The sequence below is a fragment of the Lathamus discolor genome, chromosome Z (genome assembly GCF_037157495.1).
Source record: "Lathamus discolor isolate bLatDis1 chromosome Z, bLatDis1.hap1, whole genome shotgun sequence".
In the NCBI taxonomy this organism is placed as follows: Eukaryota; Metazoa; Chordata; class Aves; order Psittaciformes; family Psittacidae; genus Lathamus; species Lathamus discolor.
In genome coordinates this window covers 36,936,842-36,959,000 of record NC_088909.1, presented here as the reverse complement: position 1 = coordinate 36,959,000, position 22,159 = coordinate 36,936,842, and the positions used below count along the sequence as shown (strand labels likewise).

The following is a 22,159-nucleotide window of genomic DNA, read 5'->3' as shown; positions in this document are numbered from 1 at the left end:
CAAGGAAGAAGCTGTTGCAGCTTACCGCGTTGATCTGTAAATTCTCATTAACTACTGCCGTGCACTGCTTAATTAGAAAACTCTACTTAATCAAGGTGCTTCCCAAGGAATCAATTTAAACCTAATGATACTTGTGACAAGGACAGCTGCTTAATCGGGATGGTAATTTCACTTAATTGGGACACCTTCGGGTGACATGGGTGACAACCTGCACGTCAGTTCAGTGCATTCTCCTTGTGCAGTTGCCCCCCTCTGCCCTTGCTTACAGTTGGTTCAGTGCAAACTACCTGCCACTGCTTCCCAGTGGATAGCAGCCACCTTCCTGTCGCTCTGAAGGACTTCCAGTTTGACAGACTGCTCAAAACGGTGCTTGATACAGCACTACCACAGGGAAAGCCAATTAGCTACTTCTCCGGCATAATTTTAATGAAAATATTCAGCCCCTAAAGTAGCCAAGATTCTACCATCTTAAAAAGGCTTACGAAAAGATTAGTGTCATGTCTTTGAAGTCTTAAGATGTGCAATTTCGTGTTGTTCATTAAAAAGCTTAGTCTTAACTGGGACAATTGCTGAAACTAAATTAGATGCATGCATGCCAAGGCCTCTAGCTGAGATTGAATTACCAGTATTCAACATTTAATACCTAAAGAAAAATATTATCATATAGAATCTCCTAGGATAGAGGATGGTCTGCTGGCTAAAACAAGAGCTATGATACAGAAAGGTTGTGTTTTCCTTTTTACATTAATTTTCTATTGCAGTATGAAGTCTCTGGTACATTGTTTTCGTAAGATGCAGCTTTAATAAGAGAGATGAAACATTCAGTGCCTTCAAGCAGATTCAGATTGTCTGCCGTTGCACCTGTATGAAAATAAGAGCATGCAACTGGAGGTGCTGAAATTTGCTTGCTGCTGGGTAGTCGGCTTTCTGTTGATGCAGTTATCATAGAATGATGGAATGGTTTCAGTTGGAAGGGACCTTAAATCTCACCTTCAAAACCACAGGCAGGGACACCTTCCACTAGACCAGGTTGCTCCAAGCCCCGTCCAGCCTGACCTTGAGCACTGCCAGGGATGGGGCAGCCACAGCTTCTCTGGGCAACATGTGCCAGGGCCTCACCACCCTCATACGGAAGAATGTCTTCCTAAAATGTCATCTCCATCTCCCCTCTGTCAGGTTAAAGTCATTCCCCCTTGTCCTGTCCCTACAGGCCCTTGTCCAAAGCCCCTCTCCAGGTTTCCTGTAGCCCCTTCAGGCACTGGCAGCTGCTCTAAGGTCTCCCCTTAAGGAGCCTTCTCTTCTCCAGGCTGACCCAGCCCAACTCTCTCAGCCTGTCTCCAGAGCAGAGCTGCTCCAGCCCTCACAGCATCTCCGTGGCCTCCTCTGGACTCACTCCAACAGCTCCACATCCCTCTTGTGTTGCTGCCCCAGAGCTGGATGCAGGACTGCAGGGTGGGGGTCTCCCCAGAGCTGAGCAGAGGGGGAGATTCCCCTGCCTTGGCTTGCTCCTCTTTATGCAGCCCAGGACTATTGTACAGACCCGAATTTCAGAGAGCAGAGATTATTATGGCTGACACTGAATTAACCCATTTTAGCTTGTACTTGCAATTAAACTGTGTTTGCCTACTCCCCCATCAACAAAGCTTTTTTTTTTTTTTTTTTTTTTTTTAATAGGAGATAAGGATCAAATAAAGGAGAAGGAGGCACCTACATATTATCTTCATTGACCTAAGCTACAGAAGCAGAGAACACTCAACATCAGTGTAGACATAATGCGAGCTATCCAAATGTTACAAAAAAACACCAATTGCTTTTGAATGAAGCTGTGATCTTTTAGAACTAATGCCAAATACACCAGCTATCATATCAGTGGTGTATAGCACTGCTTTCTTATAGCCCTCCTTGAAAACTTACTGTAAACTAGTGACTTGTCATATTTTCAGACAGGTTTAGGGGATCCTTCCCAGCTACCTTATGTGGTTTTACTCATATACAATGGGATCAGTGTCACAGACAGATAAAAGTAACATTGCCTTGCTTTCAAAAGCGAGACAGAAACAGGCCATTTTCCTTGTAACATTAGGGAAACAGAGATTAGCAGGAGAGGAAGCAACTTAGAGTACGCACTAAATACCTCTCACATGAAACTGAGCCTGCACCCCAGCATTTTAGAAAGCTATCCTGGAGGTTTTACTTGAGAAGAAGCAACCTATCAAGGATTTTGTCTCAGAGAAAGGAGATTTATAAAATGTTGCTGGGGGAGAAGATCTTATTATTGTTACCCTTACTGCCTCAAACAACACCTTGCAAAACCTGCTGCCACAAGAAACCCAAAGCCTGCTTTTCAAGCTCACCGCCAGCAGCAGCCTATTACAACAAATGCAATGACGATAATGAAAGCTGTCTCATGAAGCCCTGCGACAATTACAGCTGCGTGCACTGTGATCGTAATACAGCAGATTAATCGTGCTCTGGTCCTCGAATGAGACCCATAAATCAGCACGATGATGTCATACAGTGATTCACACTTGAGGTGTGACTCATGCAGCTGGAATAATTGTGTGGCAGGTCATTCAATGAAAGAGCACATTACAGGATTGAGGCTGCTGATTTATGAATTAGTAAGGGTGCATGGAGAAACAAGATAATCAGTACTACAGATCAGGTACCTGCCCTGGCTAGTTTGCATATTTAACGTGAGACACAGGTTTCCTCTCAGCTCTGACAGGGTTTTATTAAATACTCTGCAGTTTTATTATACAAGTAAAAGTCCTCTTTAAGCTTGACTTTGTACATGTATGTAAATTATTAGTTTTTTAAAAGAAAACCTTGTGACATAGCAAAGTATTTTTCCAGCTTCTGTACAAAATAGCTTTTTTTTCTCTTTTTCTGGTAGAAGGCATTGAATTTTTCACTGCATTAAGTGGCCTGTGTAACTTTTACAAAAGTGGTATAAACCACCTGAAATATGCAAAAATTCCAAAGTGCACTCCGACAGCTAATGCTTTGCAAATACTTTATTACACAAATTACATTCAGCTTCTGAAAATAGTGTTCTAACAGTGATACCATCTAAAAATAAGACATCCCAGAAACACATCAAGTTTGGAAGAAGAAAAAAATTAAATAGAGACTTTTTTCTTTCCTTCAATGCAATATAATGTTAGTGATTTTAAAAAAATAGAAGAAGATTTAGCAGCTTTATTTTCTTGTGGCACTGTATTTTCTCTGTACTGCAACAGGTTAAGGACATTGAAGAGGAAAGGCACAAAACAGAAATTGGCAACTGAATAGTTACAGGAAAAGTAATTTGATGAAGCAGATAGTATGACTTATTTACAAGATCCCCAGTTTAAAATGAGAAAATACTACTGCTTTAAATCAGTGCTGCAATTAGAAGACTTCGCTTTATTAAGATGCTCACATAAAAAACAACAGCACTGATATGGAACTTTCCTACACTCCTCTACCTAAAAAACAGAACTAAAACCAAACAAAAACTAAAGGAACCAGTGTACAGCCCCACACAGACTAGTACAGTTTACAATTAAATACACAAAATCTTAAACGTGCTTAAGGGAAAAGGAATATGACTTTTTGGGTTGGATCATATAATAGAGAACTTAAAGGCTGGTTTCAGGAGGATGAAGGTGCTGGTGGAGTTGGAGGTGCTGAACACTCTTCCTCTGAATCTGTGCCTTCATCTTCATCTTTTTCTTGATCACTGCCTTCAGTGCTCACTCGGTCAAAACCTTTTCGACTGTAGCTCTTGTGACTTGCAAAAAAGTTCCCAAGGTTAAGGCCACCACTGCCTTTCCCTGTGGAAAGGAAAGGTTTGTTGTAAGGTTTACTTTACTCTATGGGGGAATAAAAATCTATCTACTGATTCACCAGGATAACGGAGAGTATTTTACGTGTCCTTACAGAAATTGTCTTTAAAGATCAGCACATTAGCAGCAAAAGCTAAGTACAGAGATTATGAATGAGAAAGGAAATTAATTTTTGCAGTAGAAGTTTTAAACAGCATCCGTTGTTTCACTAAGTCTTTATGCAGCCTACTTGTGTTCCCAAGTTTGCCCTTCATCTCAAAGTGCTTTATTTCCTTCACCAGATTTAGATAACCCATTATAACAGGTACTGCTCTGCCACTGGCAGTGACACATCCTCTTCAGTGGGCAGATAATGATGGATGAAAGGTGTCATAGAATACATTTCCACAAAACACCTGAGGTTTGCCCCCAGTCCTTTCTCTGAGAACATTCCATAAAATCTGTTATTCAACTAGAAGTGGGTAGAAAAAAAGCCTCCACTTATTGTTCTTAAAAGATCCTGAATGACTCAGACTTACCTCTAACTCTGCCTAAAATTCTTCCTGAACTTGAATCAAGTTTGTGTTCCTCATCACCTGAAAAACAAAGATTTCAAAAATAAGCTAAAAAAAATTATATGATTAAATATAAATTAAATATGAAATAGAAACCCACAAAATTAAATATAATTAAATAATTATCTAGGATACAAAGCACAGACATTCAACAAATTGACCAGCAGCTCTAACAAGCAAAACTGATACTTTCCAGTTCCTTGATTAAGGTGAAATTATAATTCCTAACAAAATCACCATACCACAGATGTACAGTTTACACCAGTTTGACCATTAAGAAGATTCACATGCAAGATATTTCTGAGAATTTAATTCCCTCAACTGTTCACTCATGTTACTGTGAAGAGTTTATAGGAAGGACAATAACCTTGCTATTTATAATGTACACAACTACATTGCAGCACACTGCAAACTGCAGCTTGACATTTGAAATGGTATCGTTTCCCTTGAAAGAAGACTGTTTTATGGAAGACAGTGAATTTCTTCAGGTATTTTGGAGGAACTTTCTCTCCCCCTTCACACACTGCATCTATCCTCCTCCCTGGTACCTCTTCCCGTCCTTCAACTAAAGAAAATATCAGTGCCATGACCTATCTGTCTTTTCTTGTATGCTACGCAGTTTCTATATACCTGTGCAAGAAGTTACTTTTACCAGTGTAACTGTATCATGCTCCTTGATACAGTAAATTCAAACACTGCTTGAATCCAACTGGAATGCAAAGACACTATTATAGATCATATCCATTAATGGCAGTACTGCAGTAGTATAGAGTGTTAGTACATCTAATGTGCTAAACTTGTTTGAACACAAAGAAGTTAGGAAGCTTTTATCTGAAATCTTCAAATAAAATACATCCAGTTCAGCTGCACAGCAACAGAAGATCTCTGAATTACCTAATCTGCCATTGTTATGTCCTAGACAGTAGCAGAACCATTTTCTTTAACTATTGCATGTACATTTTCTTTGCTTGATGAGAGTATCTTGATAAAGCTATTTATGCAATACAAAGTATCATGATCAAACTCCTACTTTAGTCTACCATTTTCTCAAAAATAATTTACTACAAAATGTGAACTAGCAGCACATTTACATAGCATTGTAAGTACCAGTTAAAGCTCTCACAGCAATGCATAGAGGTCCATTATGGTATCTGACTCACAAAATGCACAAGGTAGTAATGAACAATAATATATAATGCCTTGTAAATGTTACCTGTTTGCTTTTTGCGTATACTTTTAGAGTCCTTTGTTCTCAAAAATTTAAAGATCCCAAACTGAAAATCAAACTATGCTCAAAAGTATTAAAATGTATGTATTCTAGACATAAATTTTGTAACATGAATATATTCCAATTATTTCATTTCTGAGACACAAATTTTTGGCTTGACACCAATTAAAGTTTTAGATACATGTTCTGAAAAGGTGGTGGCTTGAGATGTAATGTTAAAGGCTGCAGTTGCTGTGTGCACACTGATTCTTCGTTTGCATGCAGTGTCACAGTAACTGTTCAGAAGGGTAAAGGGACAGTGAGCCTCTCTCTTCATACCCTCATGCCTCAGTATTCAGCAATGTTTTGAACTGCAGTAATAAAAGCCTGTTCTCTAGAGTTACTCACGGTTACCTCCATAGACAGTTGTCTTCCTCCACCGCATAAATAATAAAATTGCCAGCAGAACAGCAACAGGGATAATTAGAAGAGTTGTAATAAGAACAAATGAAATTCCGGTGCTGGTGTGTTGTTGGACTAAATGTTGTTTTTCCTGCTTCTTTACAGGGTCTGTTGATTCTGGGTTGTTTTTCAATCTGCCTTCTACAACTGTTCCTGATTCTTTAAAGAGAAGACAATTTCAGCATGCAATCCATTTGCATCAAGCAACAGAACAAGGCATTAAAGAACAAGCTAGAATACCTGAAGTGTATAACAAGGAGTAACAAGGACACAAAGGAAAAACACTTATGGAGACATTTTTAACTCTTGCTGATGTTACCCCAAAGTAAGGCAAAGAGAGTCTGAATGATATCACTCACTAGCAAAGATGCTCTTCCTTTTTCTCAATGGGGAAACGAGAAGTGTCAGGGAGAGATTATTCTTAAACATTATCTATGATTTAAGAGACAGGAAAATCCCCAAAAGATCTGTTTTTGCAAGTAGGTGTGTGATGTAATGTTAAATAAATATCTCATTCTGATAATAACACTTCCACAGGTAATGTAGAAATCCAGTATATTATGTATTACCATAAAAAAAAAAGGAAGGCATTTAAAGTTTTTTTAATAAAACTTGTGACAAAGGGTTATATTTTCCAAACTCCCACGAGAGAACTTTGGCTCTGAAAGTCTGGAGAACTTTTGAAAACTGTACCTAAGCATTCCTGACTAATTTATTACCTCTCCACCTACAAGGAGAAAACCAATTCCAGTAAAATTCTCTAATCTGTTTTGTATGTGCATAAAGAATCACATGCTTTGTGCTAACGTAATGAGTAAATATGTCTAGCTATGTATTTTAAAGTCTGATTTAACTGCTGTCCTGGGTTTGGCTGTAACAGTTATTTTTCTACTTCCTAGTAGCTGGTGCAGTGCTGTGTTTTGGCTTTAGTCTGAGAACAACGCTGACAACACATCAGTGTTTTAGTTGTTGCTAAGTAATATTTACCCCAATCAAGGACTTTCTGAGTCTCATGCTCTGTCAGTGAGAAGGGGCATGTGAAGCCGAGAGGAAGCAGAGACAGAGCACCTGACCTGACCTAGCCAAAGGTGTATTCCATACCACAGCATGTCATGCCCACTGTATAAATTGGGTGGAGCTACCTGGAAGGCCCAGATAGCTGCTCGAGTCGGGCTGGGTATCGGTTGGCAGTTGGTGAGCAATTGTATTGTGCATCACTTGTGCTTATTGTTTTTTTTCCTTTCTCCTTTTAGTTTTGTACTCTCTCCCCTTGTTATTTCCCTTATCATTATTATTATTGATGGTAGCAGTAGTGGTTTGTGTTATACCTTAGTTACTGGGCTGTTCTTATCTCAACCCATGGGAGTTACATTCTTTTGATTCTCCTCCCCATCCCTGCAGGAGGAGGAAAAGAGGAGGAAGTGAGTGAGCGTCGGCATGGTTCTGAATTACTGGCTGGACTTAAACCATGACAGCTGCATGTCTTAAGTAGCTGTGTCAGGAACACACTCTGAATCAACTCCATTTTGATTCTGTATCAAACTTAAAACGATGCTTTGTTCTGAAAGAATAGCAAATGCTTCAGTTTACACTGAACACACTAATACAGTGATAACAATTTTAGTGCTGTCTGTTCAAGTAGTAGTTACAGCCAAGAGCAACTTTCCTCCACCATCTTGTCCACCTCTGAGCAAAACTACAGTTCTCCACACAGGAGAACTCCTACGTCTCCACAGTCCTCCACTTCACAGCAGCACAATAGTAACAGCCTGCCACAAGGAGGCTGTGACAATACGTGCCACTCCTGTCCATTTATTAAGCAGAGGATGGCACAAAGTCCATTGCTACCTGTTTTCTTCAAGTGGAGTTGAAAGATGTTAATTTCAGTACAGGTACCCTAAATAGTTTTAGAGTTTGTTACTTATGAGCTGTTTCTGGTGGTACTATTGCAGTTTTCTCTAAAGCATTAGGACCACCAGCTAGCTATCTCCCTAAAGAAGCCAAAATGCATTATTAATGTAACTCTAGATTTGTTCTACTATGAATGCTGTATTGTGAACACTTCACTTCTGAGTGCCTCAGTAGGGCTGATGTACCAATAGAGAGAAAACAGAAGGATAACTGTTTTGACAATAAGGATTTAACTGTTTTATAATCTCAGGCTCCTTTATTCTACTTTGTTCTATATGCTTGGAATTGCCAGTTGGGATCTGTTGGTATTCTCCTCTGTCTGCACATACACGGCTAAAGCAAATCGTACACGCTCTGATTCAACCAAAGAAAAACATTTATGAATGTGTGAATATTTTATAGAGACCTCCCAGCAGACTGGTACTGTTTTTCTTAGAGGGAAATGAACTTTTCTTTTTCAACATAAAGGACCTACATAATGATACAAATAGTTAAAACTACTTCTCATCTTCCAAAACTGCTATATCTCTACATGTATTTTTTATCTCCTTATAGTAAGTTTTTACATGTTTTTATTTTCTTTTTGTTTTCCTTTTTCTTGTCATTTTCATGAAGATAAGAGGAAAAAAAAAGCAGTAAACCTAGGGAAATAAATATGAATAGAAAAATTTGGGGTTTTTGCCATATGGTATGACTGGCAAGGCTGTGTATTGAAAGACTATGCAGAAAGATAAACCATTTGCCATTTTAAGTAAGATTTTTGGTTGAGGGTTTTAAAACAGAGGGAAGGGTGCTGGTGTGTGTGTGTGTGTAACTATCACAGTTACATTTCAGAGCTATTTCTGCATCCAAAGGGAGCTGACACAGATACCAACCAGGACCATACCAGATGGTGGTACAGAATTAATCCACTTATTAAATTTTTATCTTAGTGTCTGTAAAGCACTTGTCATCACTGAAAATGAAATGTTTGGATTTGCTGCAAAATAGCCTCTACTAAGTAACACTGCTCATTTTATCTGTATGAAATGATGGTGAAAAGTAACAGTCAAACTAGATAGCGCTCTTGCCTCCAACTTGGCAGAAGCCTGTTCCTAATCTATGTGAAAATACTGGTTTCTTCATTTTCATTATGAATCAGACTAACCTTTTATTTCCTGTACCTCAATACCAGCCTTTTTAACTGACCGATGTTCCATTTCTGTAAAACAAAATTATTCTTCAGGACAACTGACATTTCAGAAAGACAGTGACATTTCTCTGCTAGCTTTCTCAAATGTTCAGTACAATCCTACAGTAAACAATCCCATCAGCTTCACCAAGGAGAGTCAATATAAATGATTAAATAGCTCACAAGGCCATGGAAATAAGAAAGAGCTTGATCCATGGAAGGTGTTTGCAATAAGTAACTCTTATGCCACAGAGAGATTTTATGGGCACATGTTAAGGTTCAAGGGAGTCCGACAAAAATAAAAATGTCCATTATAATCAAAATCACAATGGATTAAAGGCTGTCTGAAGCAGGGCTCATTAGCTACTGCAGTTTTATATTGCAGATAAAGCTAAAAAGAAAATTATATACAAGGACTTTCCTCCACCTGCAGGTGATGAATAATTCCATTATTATTTTATTCTAGTGTTTCTTTAAATAAAACCCCAGATTTTTTCTTGTTCAGGTTCCTATATGCACAAAAAGTCACATCCAGTCAGAATTACAATTTATGTGGTCCAGTCTCCTGTTACTAAGAGCAGCTGATACCAGATGCCCCAAAGGAAAATCCATGAATTATAACTGGACAAATATGGAATAACTAGCTTAGTCAGAAGTTCATTTATAACAGCAGAGTCTTACTGGTTGACTAACACCCTGAAGCCTGAGCTTTATCTCTCTCATGCATTTTTTATCCAGTATAATGTAACAGTGGATTATATTTTTATTCCTGTAAAATATCTAAACTCTCTTTGAATCCTACTAAATTGATGTCTGACTAATCAGGTCCCTCTTGCTGAAGTCAGGCTGCTTGCCCTGGGTGTTACTAGATTAGAACTGGGAAGTGTTTCCACTTCATGGAAATAGGACTTCAAATTATCCTAGATTCATTGTCTAATGATAAAGACCCCAATGAAATGAATATAAATTTTAAGTTGACTTGTGTTTTTACTTCAGCCCCTGGGAGTTTCCTGTATGATAACCTCAAAAGGAAGCAGTTGACTTCTCAGCAAATGATACATTAAAATTACTAAAATGCTGAAAAATCATGCTATTGTTTAAGTAGGCAGTGACATGACAAGAGATAGATGTACCACAAGGCAAATGCATTTTGATTCCTGCTGTGACAAACTCATGCACTCAGGACACTTGTTTGATAGGGCATGCAGCAATGCTAAGAATGGTCTTCTAATGCAAACAGAGCTGTAGCACACAAATTCTGCAGGCAGAGCTTGTAGGGTACTGAAATCATTGTCATTAAGCCAACAAGCTTTTGGCCAGTGGTACCAGCTAAGTGGTACTGACTTGAAGATACAGAATGTGAAGTAATGACATTAAGAACAAAAAGAACATACTTTCTGTGGATGCAAACTTCCACACTGCTCTGGCATGAACATCTCCAACAAATACTGTTTTATCTTCTGAAGCAACAACATCATGTGGCATCTCAAACCTCTGTGAAGATAAGCAGTCACAAATTATTCTTTAGTGTCTACACGTTCAGGAGGTCTCCTTAATCCTGGACTTGAGACTGGTCATATTCAGTCCTTAGACTGGAAAAAGCAGTAGCTGATGGTGTGAAGGCCTAACAGGAGTCAAGGGAGAGGAATTAAATTTCTATGGTAAGTTTGCCTTCTCCAAGGATAGCAACATGGAGATTATTCAAAGTATTCAACCTCAATATTTTTATATTTATAATATTTATAGTATTTATAAATTTATAATATTTATAATAATTATATTTTTTCATTCAATTTCATCCTATGAAATATAAAAATAATTACTCTTTGTCTCAAGCCCCCATATTTAGTTTTTGTCAGAGTTTGTATGTAACACAGCTATTTGCTATACTCGGGAATAAACCCCTCTCTATAATATAACTTAAAACTCAACTGCAAATAGCAGAAACTATACGTAATCCAGAAATGTGAATCTTCAAATTCATTCTTTACTCTAACACAATCTATGGAATTTATTTTTTTTTAATAAGCATAATTTTTAATGTACAATTTTGTATGAATGACATTTAGGTTTAGCTTCCAAACTAACCTTCTGTAAGGAAGGGATGTAACCATACAGTTGAATATTATTTCTGCTTAGGAATACACTCTCTTTTTGTCAATTAGTTATCTTCTAAATATATGAATACATCAAGCCATGCATTCTTCTCTTAAATTAGCTTTTAAGAACTGTCTGAGGGCAATGAAGTAAACATTAACCTGAATGAAGGTATTATCTGTAAGAATCATCTTGAGGATAGTATATTTCAAATGTGTACCACATGTAGCAACTAAGACCCGAAATTCTAGTGTTAATATGATAAAGTAAGTGATTCTCAGTAAAGAATTCCCTTTCAACACCTTACATTATAAAATACCTTATTTTCTATGACGGTTTTATAAAAGTTGGAGAAGTAGGATGCACAATTATAGGCACCAGGCACTTTGTCCAATACTTTACCTTTCTAAGTGGAATAAAAGTATCAATTATTTCTCCAGTAGAGAAGTTCATCACAAATCCTTGTACTGGTTCTGCCTCTCCAGGGTAAGGCATTCCATTAACTGCAAAGAGGAGACCTGCAACAACATCAGATTTTCTTTAACAACACACATATAACAAACTATAGTCAAGATGAATTTGAATAGTATAGATGAAAAAAGCATGGCTGATAGAAAAAGAGAGACAGACTGAAATGTCTGTCAACTCAATGGGAAACTAAATCACAAGAGGAAAGTTAAGCGAGGTATTGCAGGTGAAAGCTTGGCATATAAAAGATGCACATTTTGTTCAAAGGAGAAGAACAAACCAAGCAATAGATTACAGATTGGTTAAATGTAAAAAAGGAACCTGAAAGCACTAAAAAAAAAAAGTATCTGAAGAATGCTTTGATAAGGATGCCTGATGGGTAATGGAAGGTTCTTTAAATGCATCAAAAGCAGAAAGCCAGCTAGGAAATCAGTGGGACCACAAGAGAAAAGGTGTGAAAGGGCAACTCAGGTTGATGAGGGGCCTGTGGCACAGAAGCTCAGGTTTTGTTATTTTTTTCTGTTGAGTGTGTTGGGGAGATTCTGACACTCATTTTTTTTGTAGCTAATAGGTCAGAGGCACCAGTTCAACTGGAAGGAGACACGCAAAAGATGTTAGACAAGTTGGAGGTTAATAATTCACCAGGTTTGGATAGCATTCACTCAAGTTCAGAAAGAAGTCAAATGTGAAATTACAGACTTCAGGCCAAGCTGGAATAACCTAGCACTGCTAACAGCCACTCCTCCAGAAGACTAGCAGACTGCCAAAGTAATGCCCTCCTACAAGAAGGGCTCAAAATGGTGCCTGGGAAGTACACATCAACTATTCTGGCCTCCATCCCCATTAAGATGGTAGAAACCGTAATGAAGAATAAGACACGTGGACTGTTGGAAACAAGTTGGCATCTCTTTCTTTAAGGGGAAATTGTGCCTCACCTCTCAATGGGGAGAAAAAGCATACAGCTAAAGGAGATTCTGTGGACATGCTTGGATTTTCAGAAAACCTTTGACAAGGTTGTGCATCAGAAGGTATTACAAAATGTGAGTTCTCACTGGGCTGAATGAAAGACCAATTAATGAGCAGGAAGCAAAGAATAGAGCTTAAGGACAGAGTTTATAATTTTTCAGGATAGAGAAGTCTGAGTAGTACAATCCTGCAGGGATTGCAGACACACAATTTCATTCAATAGTCTTCACCAATGACCTGAAAAATGGGGAGAACAGTGACATCTCCCAGTCTGAGGTACTGAGTTCTGAAGAGTAGTCAAAAGCTTGAGGATATTAAGGAAGTCTTGAGACTGGATTACTCTGCCTCTCAAGAGAAGTCCTAATGAAGTTAAAGATGTTAGAAGAGCAAGGCAACTACAATCGTCAATGGGTTGAGAAATTAAATGTCTTATAGGGAGAGATTAAGGTGGCTGGAGTTCTTTGGTTCGGAGAGGAGAAGCTAAGAAGCAACAGATCTGGGGAGTGTGGAAGTGTTTTTCAGCAACTCTCAAAATGCTGAGACTTAGAATCACTCAATGAAACTGTATTACTTTTTTAGATTAAAAAAATTAAGTGGGTAGTGAACTTCTGGTGCTGGTAACTGCAGGATCAAGGGGGCAGACAGTACAAGCCAGTTCATAATGGGGTTAGGAAAACTCATGGGCAATAGGTCTATACGAAGAAGAGATCAGGAGCTACCTCCTAACACCCTTAAATAAAATGCTTGTGGATGCATGAGGAGCAGGAGAGGAATGGATCACAGAACGCAGCCAGGCTTACACATTCTCCTTAGAATGCCTCTGGTGCTGCCACTGCCAGAGACAGACCTATAGGTAACAAGTATCTCATCCAGTAGAGCATTTCTTGGGTTCTTGGCAGATGTAAGAGAGATAGCCATGATACTAAATTTCATACTAACTACACAGTCAGCCTGACATGCCAAAATTGCTTGTCCAGTTCTTTGGATGTTTAGATTACTTTCAGTGTCAGTATTAAAAATCTAACTCCAAAACTTAGTACAGTAATTCTTAGCCAAATTCTGATATTAAAACCAGCAATTTTTTTGAACTGTTAGTTTTTTTTTTATGAAATCAAAAACTTTTCTTGACAATTTGAAACCTTTTTATTTTTCTTTCTTTAATGGAGCCTGAAATGTATATTTTAAAGCATTATTAACAAAGTATTGACTGTGCAGTCACTAAGAAGCAAAAAAGATCTTCCAATTGTTGACATAATATTTAGAGAGTCTAATCAATCCTTTCTCAGAAGCAGAGATTATATACAAGCTTCCTTCATCTCAGAAGCAGGAAAACAGGGCAGCTCTCAAATTTTCCATCACATCAGCTCTACCTTGAAAGAGAATAAATATGTGTCCTAAGATAACATGATGCACTCTGTATGAAGTAATACTGTACTGCGATACACTGGCATAAAGCAACTACTTGAAATCTGGAGAACAGGAAAAAAGATTACCTGGAACATAGGAAACTGCAAACAACTCTCTTCCAAATGATTTGTGCTTGATCTCTCTTACGAACTCCCCAGTCTCTAACCTGAAGCACTGAATTTGACCGTTTTCCCTGTCGGCAACACACAGCTGACTGAAGTCGGGGATCAGGGCTAAGCTGTGAGGGATATGGAACTGTCCAGGTTTGGCTCTGCCTAAAGAAGTCTCTGCAAAATAAAATATCAAGGTTTGTGTTAAAGTACTCACTGACACTATCTGTTTTGCTTAGAAAAAGCAATATGTCACATAATGCGATATAATATTGTGAAAAGAATAAAACCAGTTTGCTCTCTTCTTCTAGCAGTTCTACTCATTTACACAGGTAAATTGTGGTAATCATGGTAAATCCTGGATTTATGAATTCAGAATTCACTATTTCCCTGCAATATTTGGAGTAGTTTAATGCTTGATACATAAATCTGGGTCAGACTGAAATGTAATTACTCATAAAAATTAAATTAGATGGGATCATGGCATAAATCTTGGAAAAATTGTAAAGGCTTATATTATTGATCAAGTGTTTAAGAAAAGAAGTTTTTTTGTGAAGGTCAGGCTATTTTCTTGATAAGATAGGACATACCAATACTTGTACTGAAAGCATGCTAACAAATTCCCATTTTTTATCGTTAGTGAATACATAACTACTACAAGTACCTGTATGAATAGAAGAGAGAAAATTGGAATGCAGTGACTAAGCCGAGGTATTGAAAGCTATTTCATTAACACATGTGTATAAATAAAAGTAACAGTAACATCAGCGATCTCATGGTTCATGATGAGATCACGATAACAGCAGTACCACGAGCTCCGACCTGTACCTTCTCCCCACTGCATCACGTATAGTCCATTCGGAGAAAACTGAATGATTCGACTGTTACAGTAGCCATCAGAAACATAAATGCTGCCGGTGTTTGGATCCACGGCCACATCAGTTGGTTGACAGAAATGACTTTTGTCACTGCCTGGCTGCAAAGCGACTCCTAAGGTCAGTAACGGTTCTTTCTTATCTGGTCCCAGTTTGAAAACCTTTTTTTTTTTTCAGTCAAGAGGAAGAGAGAAGAGGTTTCCATTATAGAAGGTGAAATATAAGAGGGATGACTGTCTATGGGAAAATATCTATTACTGTGTATAAAATACATTTATATATCAAACATAATCTGCATATATTGACTATGACACCCATTACTAGTTTTTCAATAGCCTCAGTTCTAGGAAATTTCTGCCTAAGTATAAATTTCCTGTGATTACAGCAAATTGAGTTAGTTTCACATTTTGGATTTAAGTACAGAGACTTGATAAGCAAAGATGTAGCAGAAAAATCTGTTATTTCTCAAAAGAATCAATGTTTCAAACCAGATACTTTAATTTCCAAATGTACATTATTTTACTATGACTATTTAGTAAATATTTCAACACAACTATATTCCATGAAGGCCACACGGGTTGGCATTTTGTAGGCATATTCTTAATGTTTATCTTAACAGGCCTAGATAAATAATTTGTGTCAAGTCTCTAGGAAAACAAAAACATTTTTTGGCAAAATATTGTGATCCTACTATTAAAGCTAACATAAACATACCTGATGGAGAGCTACATCAGTGACCCAGTAGTTACCATTTTTATCTATGCTCAAACCATGCGGCAAATAAAATCTGCAAGCATAAATGTAGAAGAATCAAGTTAAAAACATCTTTCAGGAAGAGTGATGTAGGTGTGAAGATTTCAATTTTTATCTACAGGTCAACAAATACTGTACATACTAACAACTTGTAGTATTTAATGAAAAAGATAACTTTACAGAATAGAATTTTCTTGACAAGAGAATTTCAACTATGAAATTCAGTTAATTTCTGGAATTTCACTCAGGCTAGTATTTGGTTTCTTAAAGACAACATATAATACTCATGAGCTCTCTATTTTTATTTCTCTGGCAGATGAAATTGTATGAATTGCTAGAAAACACAGATGGAAAGACGGCAAATTACGTTTATTTGTTGTTGATTTTGTAATAATTAATTTAATAAACTCAGAGACTACAGTCACATGATGTAATATAAAACGTGAAAATGGCTTTGGGGACATTTATGGAGTAAAATACACAGAAATGTTAGTTTGATTAATAAAAGCAAACGTAACTTACAGGCTTTTGCCCAAGGAATGAAGCAGTTTTGCATTACTTGGATGCAGGACAAGAATTGTGTTCTGTTCAATTGGTCCAAGTCCTCTTTGTTGATAAACAAATGTGTTGTCAAAAGAACTACACAAAAATATTGGAACAGAAAGCTACCATTAGAAGGTTACACTGAGAAATAGTTCAGACGTAACTTAAAGCCAAGTTCTGTAGTTTAATTCTACTGTGGGGTTATTGCCTTCTTTTTTTTTTCTTTAAATAAGCCTTATTGCATTACTGTATGATTGTAAGAGTTAGTGTTAGGTGTCTGCATTTCCTACTGAGGTTATGATTTCCAAACTAAAGGAGCACCAAATCAACGCAACAACAATTAAGATAATCCTAAAGTCAGCAAGCAAAAAACTATTTTTCTAATCTTCTTTGCCATGGCAAATCAGAAATGGGGATTCAAATAATGTAGCCTAAGTAAAAATACATCTATTTACCAGGGCATAATTGCCAGTAAAAACAAGTATACTCTGCACTGTCTAAGCCAGTCTGTGCATGTTTGCCTTTCTTTTTTTTCTTTTTTCCCCAAACACAATTTAATATTTTGCTAAAGCTTACTAAAGATTCAGGTCTTAAGGTTCTTATTCTTTTCAGAGAATGCTTGCCAGGAGACTATTGGATATGATGTGTTTCTCCTCTACCCCACAACTCCACACTCAATTTTAAGTGTATGTGGAATACATTAAAATAAGCAACATTTAAACATTCAGACGTTAAGAACCAAGATTAATTGTCCAGAAGACATTTACTAGGCATAAAATATCATACGTTTAACAAAGAATAAAAATACGGTTGTCTGTACCCCTCTGGGGAAGCTGGCTATTACTCTGACCTGTTGAAATACAGGTTCAACATTTAGTGAAGGTAAATAGACTGTAAAATATTTTGAACAAAATGTAAGTCTAAATGTTAGAAAATGGTGTTTCACTGTGGATGAAAAATGTGAGAATGTAAGTAAAACCCCGCACTCCCACTTTGTATTTTTAAATCCATTTGTTAATCCCAAGAGAAATACAGCTATGGTTGATGCAACTCAGTAAACAAGAACATACTTTATAGTCACAGAGAAGACTATGGATGAAGCTATTAAAACTTTATATTGTACAGTCCCAGCAGCCTCTCCTCTGCGTAAGATTAAATATTTATACGTTTAGAATTTTCAATGTGGAAAAGCAATACTGGCTTCATATATAACCAGAAAAATCGATAATGGGATGTGTTTAAGTTTCTGCATGGGCTATGATTAAAAAATAATATTTAGCTATTGCCATTATGTATGGTAACTATCCGTGAGTGTTTATTTAATATTTGACAGAAACCGGTAATGACTGTGAATGATCAAGCACAAGGGGATAGCTACTAGAAAACTCTCTACTTAGTCCTCCTAAAAACTCTGTCATGATGCTGTAGGGAGACGCAGATATAGAGGCACAAAATGTGCTACTGATGTGTATCTTCTTTTTGACCATGGTTCAGTAGGTGTTTTTTTATTCTTTATCATTACTGACAGTAACCATTCGTGACAAGCTCTTTGGTTTTAAACAGTTTCATTTAAAAAGGAGCCTAATACTCTTAAAGACTTGCTCTAGGTATGGATGACCGGAACTGGAGAACCAACACTGGGCAGACTGAACTGATGTTATTACTAATATTATTATTAATCAGCACAGCTAATCACAGAAAAGACTCTTAGTATCAGTAGGTATTGTGCAAAAAAAAACAACCAACCAACCACAAATCAAGATTGCATCTCTGAAAAACTATCTAGTCAACTTAAAAAAAAAATAGTTGGCTTTCCTTATTATGATTTTGGTTCTTACTACCAGTGCCATCCAGATTTCTAAGTATTCCCTGTTAACAACTATCTGGCACTTCAGGGAGCTGAGTGCTTTTAGCGTAAGTAAGAGATTGTATGGTATTTTATGCCAAGGAAGCACAGTGAACTTTGAAATGTGTCTATGTGAGTTATTTTCCATGCACCTTCTCCCTCTCAAACTTCCTTTTCTAGGAGAAAGACTGGCATGCTACAGAATCACACAATTTCCTTCCCAGCACTTGAGACCAATTTCCCAAGTAATCAATGTCCCTTTGCTTCAACTGATAAAGGAGGACAAATGAGAACAACAAACTATGCCAACTGTTAGCTTAGAAGAAGAAAGACCAAAACCCAAACAAAGTAACTGGACACATTACTATAGTATGTCACTTTGCTCTGCAGCATTGTTTTCTAGTAGGTCCTGCAGTTTAATATCGAAAGACAACTAAAATCAAAGTTTTATATTAGTTTGATATCGAAGGACAAATAAACTGCATGCGTCACTACTTCTAATTGCAAACCCCAATGTAATTTCACAGCTATTCTTCTACTTCTCAGCTGGCTAATTCACACTAATACAATTTATTGCTAAATCTAATGACCTTCTGGTGGGCTACATAATAAATTCAGACAGACCACCTGATCGCATAACCCCTGAAGGCACAACCCTGAGCACTATTCTTTACGAATATCCATCACCATTGTGGTACTGTGCTCAGCCTAAATGAACCTGCCTAGCTTGCTAAGAAGGCAGCCACAAGAACACAGTTTATATTCTGTATTCTATCTTTTACAAATTGCATAAATAGTATACAGTTTTTTTGTCACAAAATGCAAACTATCTTCCAACTGATACATTACTTATATAGCTGAATAGTTGTAACTTTTTCATTCTGAACAGCGCATTCTGCACATAGCAGATTGTTCTGAAATTGAGGAGCCAATGTGTTAGAAGAACCTGACTTATTTACAAGGATTTATTTTCTTTTTGAATCAAGCACAGAAGGAATGCTACAGCCATTGGAAAGCTGCGGCCTGTCACTGCAGAGCTGCTTTTGTGTTCTAAAGCAGACTGAAGTTGCCTTATAAAAGAGCACAGACCATTCATCCAGATGCATTTAGTTGAATGAAGATCCAGCTTTTAAGGCATACATTAATAATGCATTGGAAACATTTGCGCATTGCCTAACAGCATGATAATTTTTGTTTAATTGTATCTATATGATGCTGGTGAAGCACTGAAACCGGGAAAATAAATTCTGGGCTTTCAGGTGCTTGATTGATTCATCACATTTATGATTTGGTAAGGAATATTATACTCAATTAACTGTGTGTTTGCAGCTAATGATAAATGTTAACTTAAAAGTCTGATAACGTATTATCCCCCCACCACATAATAGTCACAATAATTACCTATCAAATCTTTAATTTTTTTATTCCTTTTAACTGAAAAATGAGCACACATATACTCCTTCCTTTTCAGCACAATCCATGAAAGGGTCCCCAGAGTACTTCATATGCCAATTACGTACTCAAAGATAAAAAAAGGAAAGGCTGATTGTCTGAGCACACCTCTGTGTGCGCCTCCTCTGTACCACAAGATATGGAACAACACCTTATCCACAGGCATGTTTTCCAAATACATTGTTTTAAAGTCACATACTGCACACAAACAGGACTAAGAAAGTTTTAGCCTACCTAATATAAAGGGTTTCTGTCAACAGTAGCTTTTCTATGTATTGATTAACCATCCTCCATAGGAATTAAAAACACCCCACAAAACTGGTGTACAAAACCCCTCTGAAATGAATTAATATATCATGTGTAGTTATCTTTATGGAAGGCCCATAACCAGCTTCAGTTAACAGCAGCTCATTTTACATCTTGGTTACATATCTGGACCTAAATACTTCTGATCATATATACAGTTTCACATTGTTCCAACTTCAGTCCCCACATGATGGCAAATATGGCAACCTCCCACACAGGACTGACGTGCATATCAACATTACTAAGAAGATACAGCATTTTTCTGGCAAGTCTGATAATCACATGTTAGAAGTACTCAAGAGTGTGAACAATGGCTACTGCCAAGGACAGAGCTGAGTTAAGTGAACCTGTAGTGTTTCCCAGCACAGCTGGTAGGTATGCGGATTTCCGAAGTCCAGATGAGAGCTCTGATGTTCTTCTGCACCCAAACCATAAGAAAGCTGAAGTTCAATCTGCCTATTGATATGGCCGAATCATTCTGCTCACATAATATTTACTTTAAGGACTGTTATTTTTGTTGTGTTTTGTTTAAAATCTATAGACTCTCCAAATACTGCTTGGTCTCAAACTCCAGCTGTTAGTATACCTCCGTTGTCAGACACTCAAAAATACGCATTTCAGAAGAAACAAATACACCTACCAGCCTATTTTAAAATATATTTTCTTTCTTTAATGACATGAAGAACAGCACTTATGTTCACGCATAGGAGGATGAAAAACACCCCAATCAATATCAATATTTACTTGAAGCTTGAGTAATTCAAGTTGCAGTATGTGTCATCCTTCCCAATTTTGTACTCTCTATTTATATACCTGAGCTGGAGAGCTCACTGATGTAATGCTTGAGACATAAATAATTGCCTTACCTGCTGTATGAAGTTAAAACCCAATGAACTTACTTTGCTTCATAAAACAGTATTATAAGCATAATTCGTTATCATAAAGTTGAGAAAGCTGCCCTTTCTAATCTTCAGAAACTATGCTATCTTAAAGTGAATTCATCAGAGTTGAAAAAAACCCTACTCTTTAGCCTTATGGTTATATATATGGAGAACACTTAGAAAGAAGATGGAAAAGGCACATTTAAAAAGAGTACTACATAATATTCTGTTACAGACTACTATTTCCTCCCAGCATTCTGTTACAATTTCATGGATTTTCTTCCGAAGTGCCTATCTAAACAGTTGGACATATTATTTTTACGCTCTAAGACATAAGGACACTATACAAATAAGGACACTATGCTTTATTTGGAATGCTATCTTCTTAAAATAATATACTTCAAAGTATATTACTTTACAAACACTACAAAAATGTCCATTATAAAGTTTGGACTTCTGTTTGCTTGTTTTGAGTGACACTAACTGTAGTAAATTTTATCAGTTGAGTAGAACAAAGCCTGTTTTTACAGAGTGCCTTGTTACAATCTAATCTTGTTCACCGGATGCAAACAGTAAAACAAATGAAAACATAAGTGGAGACAATACATGTTAACAGCTAGCTTTTCATGAACCCAGGTGCTAATAGTATTATATCATACCATCATTCTCCCAGGCTAATTAGTCCTGATAAAACACACAGAGAAGTAGGGATAATGAATCTTGGTGAATATCACATGAACATGGCCATACAGTTTAAGGCCCTAATGTTCTATGTTCTTTTTCTCTGGAGACACATTCTTACTGTCTGAAGACCTAGTAACCCCATCATCTTGAACTGTCAGTCCCCACTTCCCTTCTGAGTCTGCCAAAAGCACTTTCAGCCAAAGAATAGAATTTTCAATGGGAAGAGAATTTAAATCTGTCTTGTCTTGAGAAGATATACAAACACAAATCTGACATTCTAGCATGCCAGTTGGCAGAATATCTACTTACTTTTCATCCCAAACATGGTCACCTCTGTGGAAGATAACTAGGTTATTTTCAGCATCCAGAGCCAACCCAGCAACTTGGCCAAGTTTGAGGTCTAACCCAGGCCACTCCACAGCTTCTTCTATGTGAAAATCTGACCAAAAAACCAAAAGACAGACATTCATGCAGCATATTTATAAATAAAACTGGTTTTAAATGCATGGCTAACTGGCATTTGGTACAGGCTGTTGGGAATTATATGGATATTTTCTTACACGCGTTATTTCCGTTAATGAATTGCAATTTAATTCCAAACATAGTTTTATTATAGTAAAGCATGCACAAGCACGG

General features: G+C 37.2%; 1 protein-coding gene across 8 annotated transcripts in view; it reads right to left on the bottom strand.

Moving 5' to 3' along the window:
• Positions 1-2,999: 2,999 nt before the first annotated feature.
• PAM (peptidylglycine alpha-amidating monooxygenase) overlaps positions 3,000-22,159 on the bottom strand; it is a 133,937-nt gene continuing 114,777 nt past the window's right edge. For 5 of the 8 annotated variants that reach the window (XM_065661088.1, XM_065661086.1, XM_065661091.1 and 2 more), the window contains 11 exons: positions 21,833-21,962; positions 16,334-16,450; positions 15,773-15,845; positions 15,006-15,219; positions 14,160-14,360; positions 11,635-11,750; positions 10,530-10,629; positions 9,112-9,165; positions 6,006-6,212; positions 4,349-4,405; positions 3,000-3,818 (listed from right to left, as the gene is read on the bottom strand). In XM_065661088.1, the coding sequence (XP_065517160.1) occupies positions 3,637-3,818; positions 4,349-4,405; positions 6,006-6,212; positions 9,112-9,165; positions 10,530-10,629; positions 11,635-11,750; positions 14,160-14,360; positions 15,006-15,219; positions 15,773-15,845; positions 16,334-16,450; positions 21,833-21,962 (1,451 nt within the window). In that variant the 3' untranslated portion in view covers positions 3,000-3,636. The remainder of the gene's footprint in view (positions 3,819-4,348; positions 4,406-6,005; positions 6,213-9,111; positions 9,166-10,529; positions 10,630-11,634; positions 11,751-14,159; positions 14,361-15,005; positions 15,220-15,772; positions 15,846-16,333; positions 16,451-21,832; positions 21,963-22,159) is intronic. The other 3 variants (XM_065661090.1, XM_065661094.1, XM_065661092.1) reach the window with 2 other exon arrangements.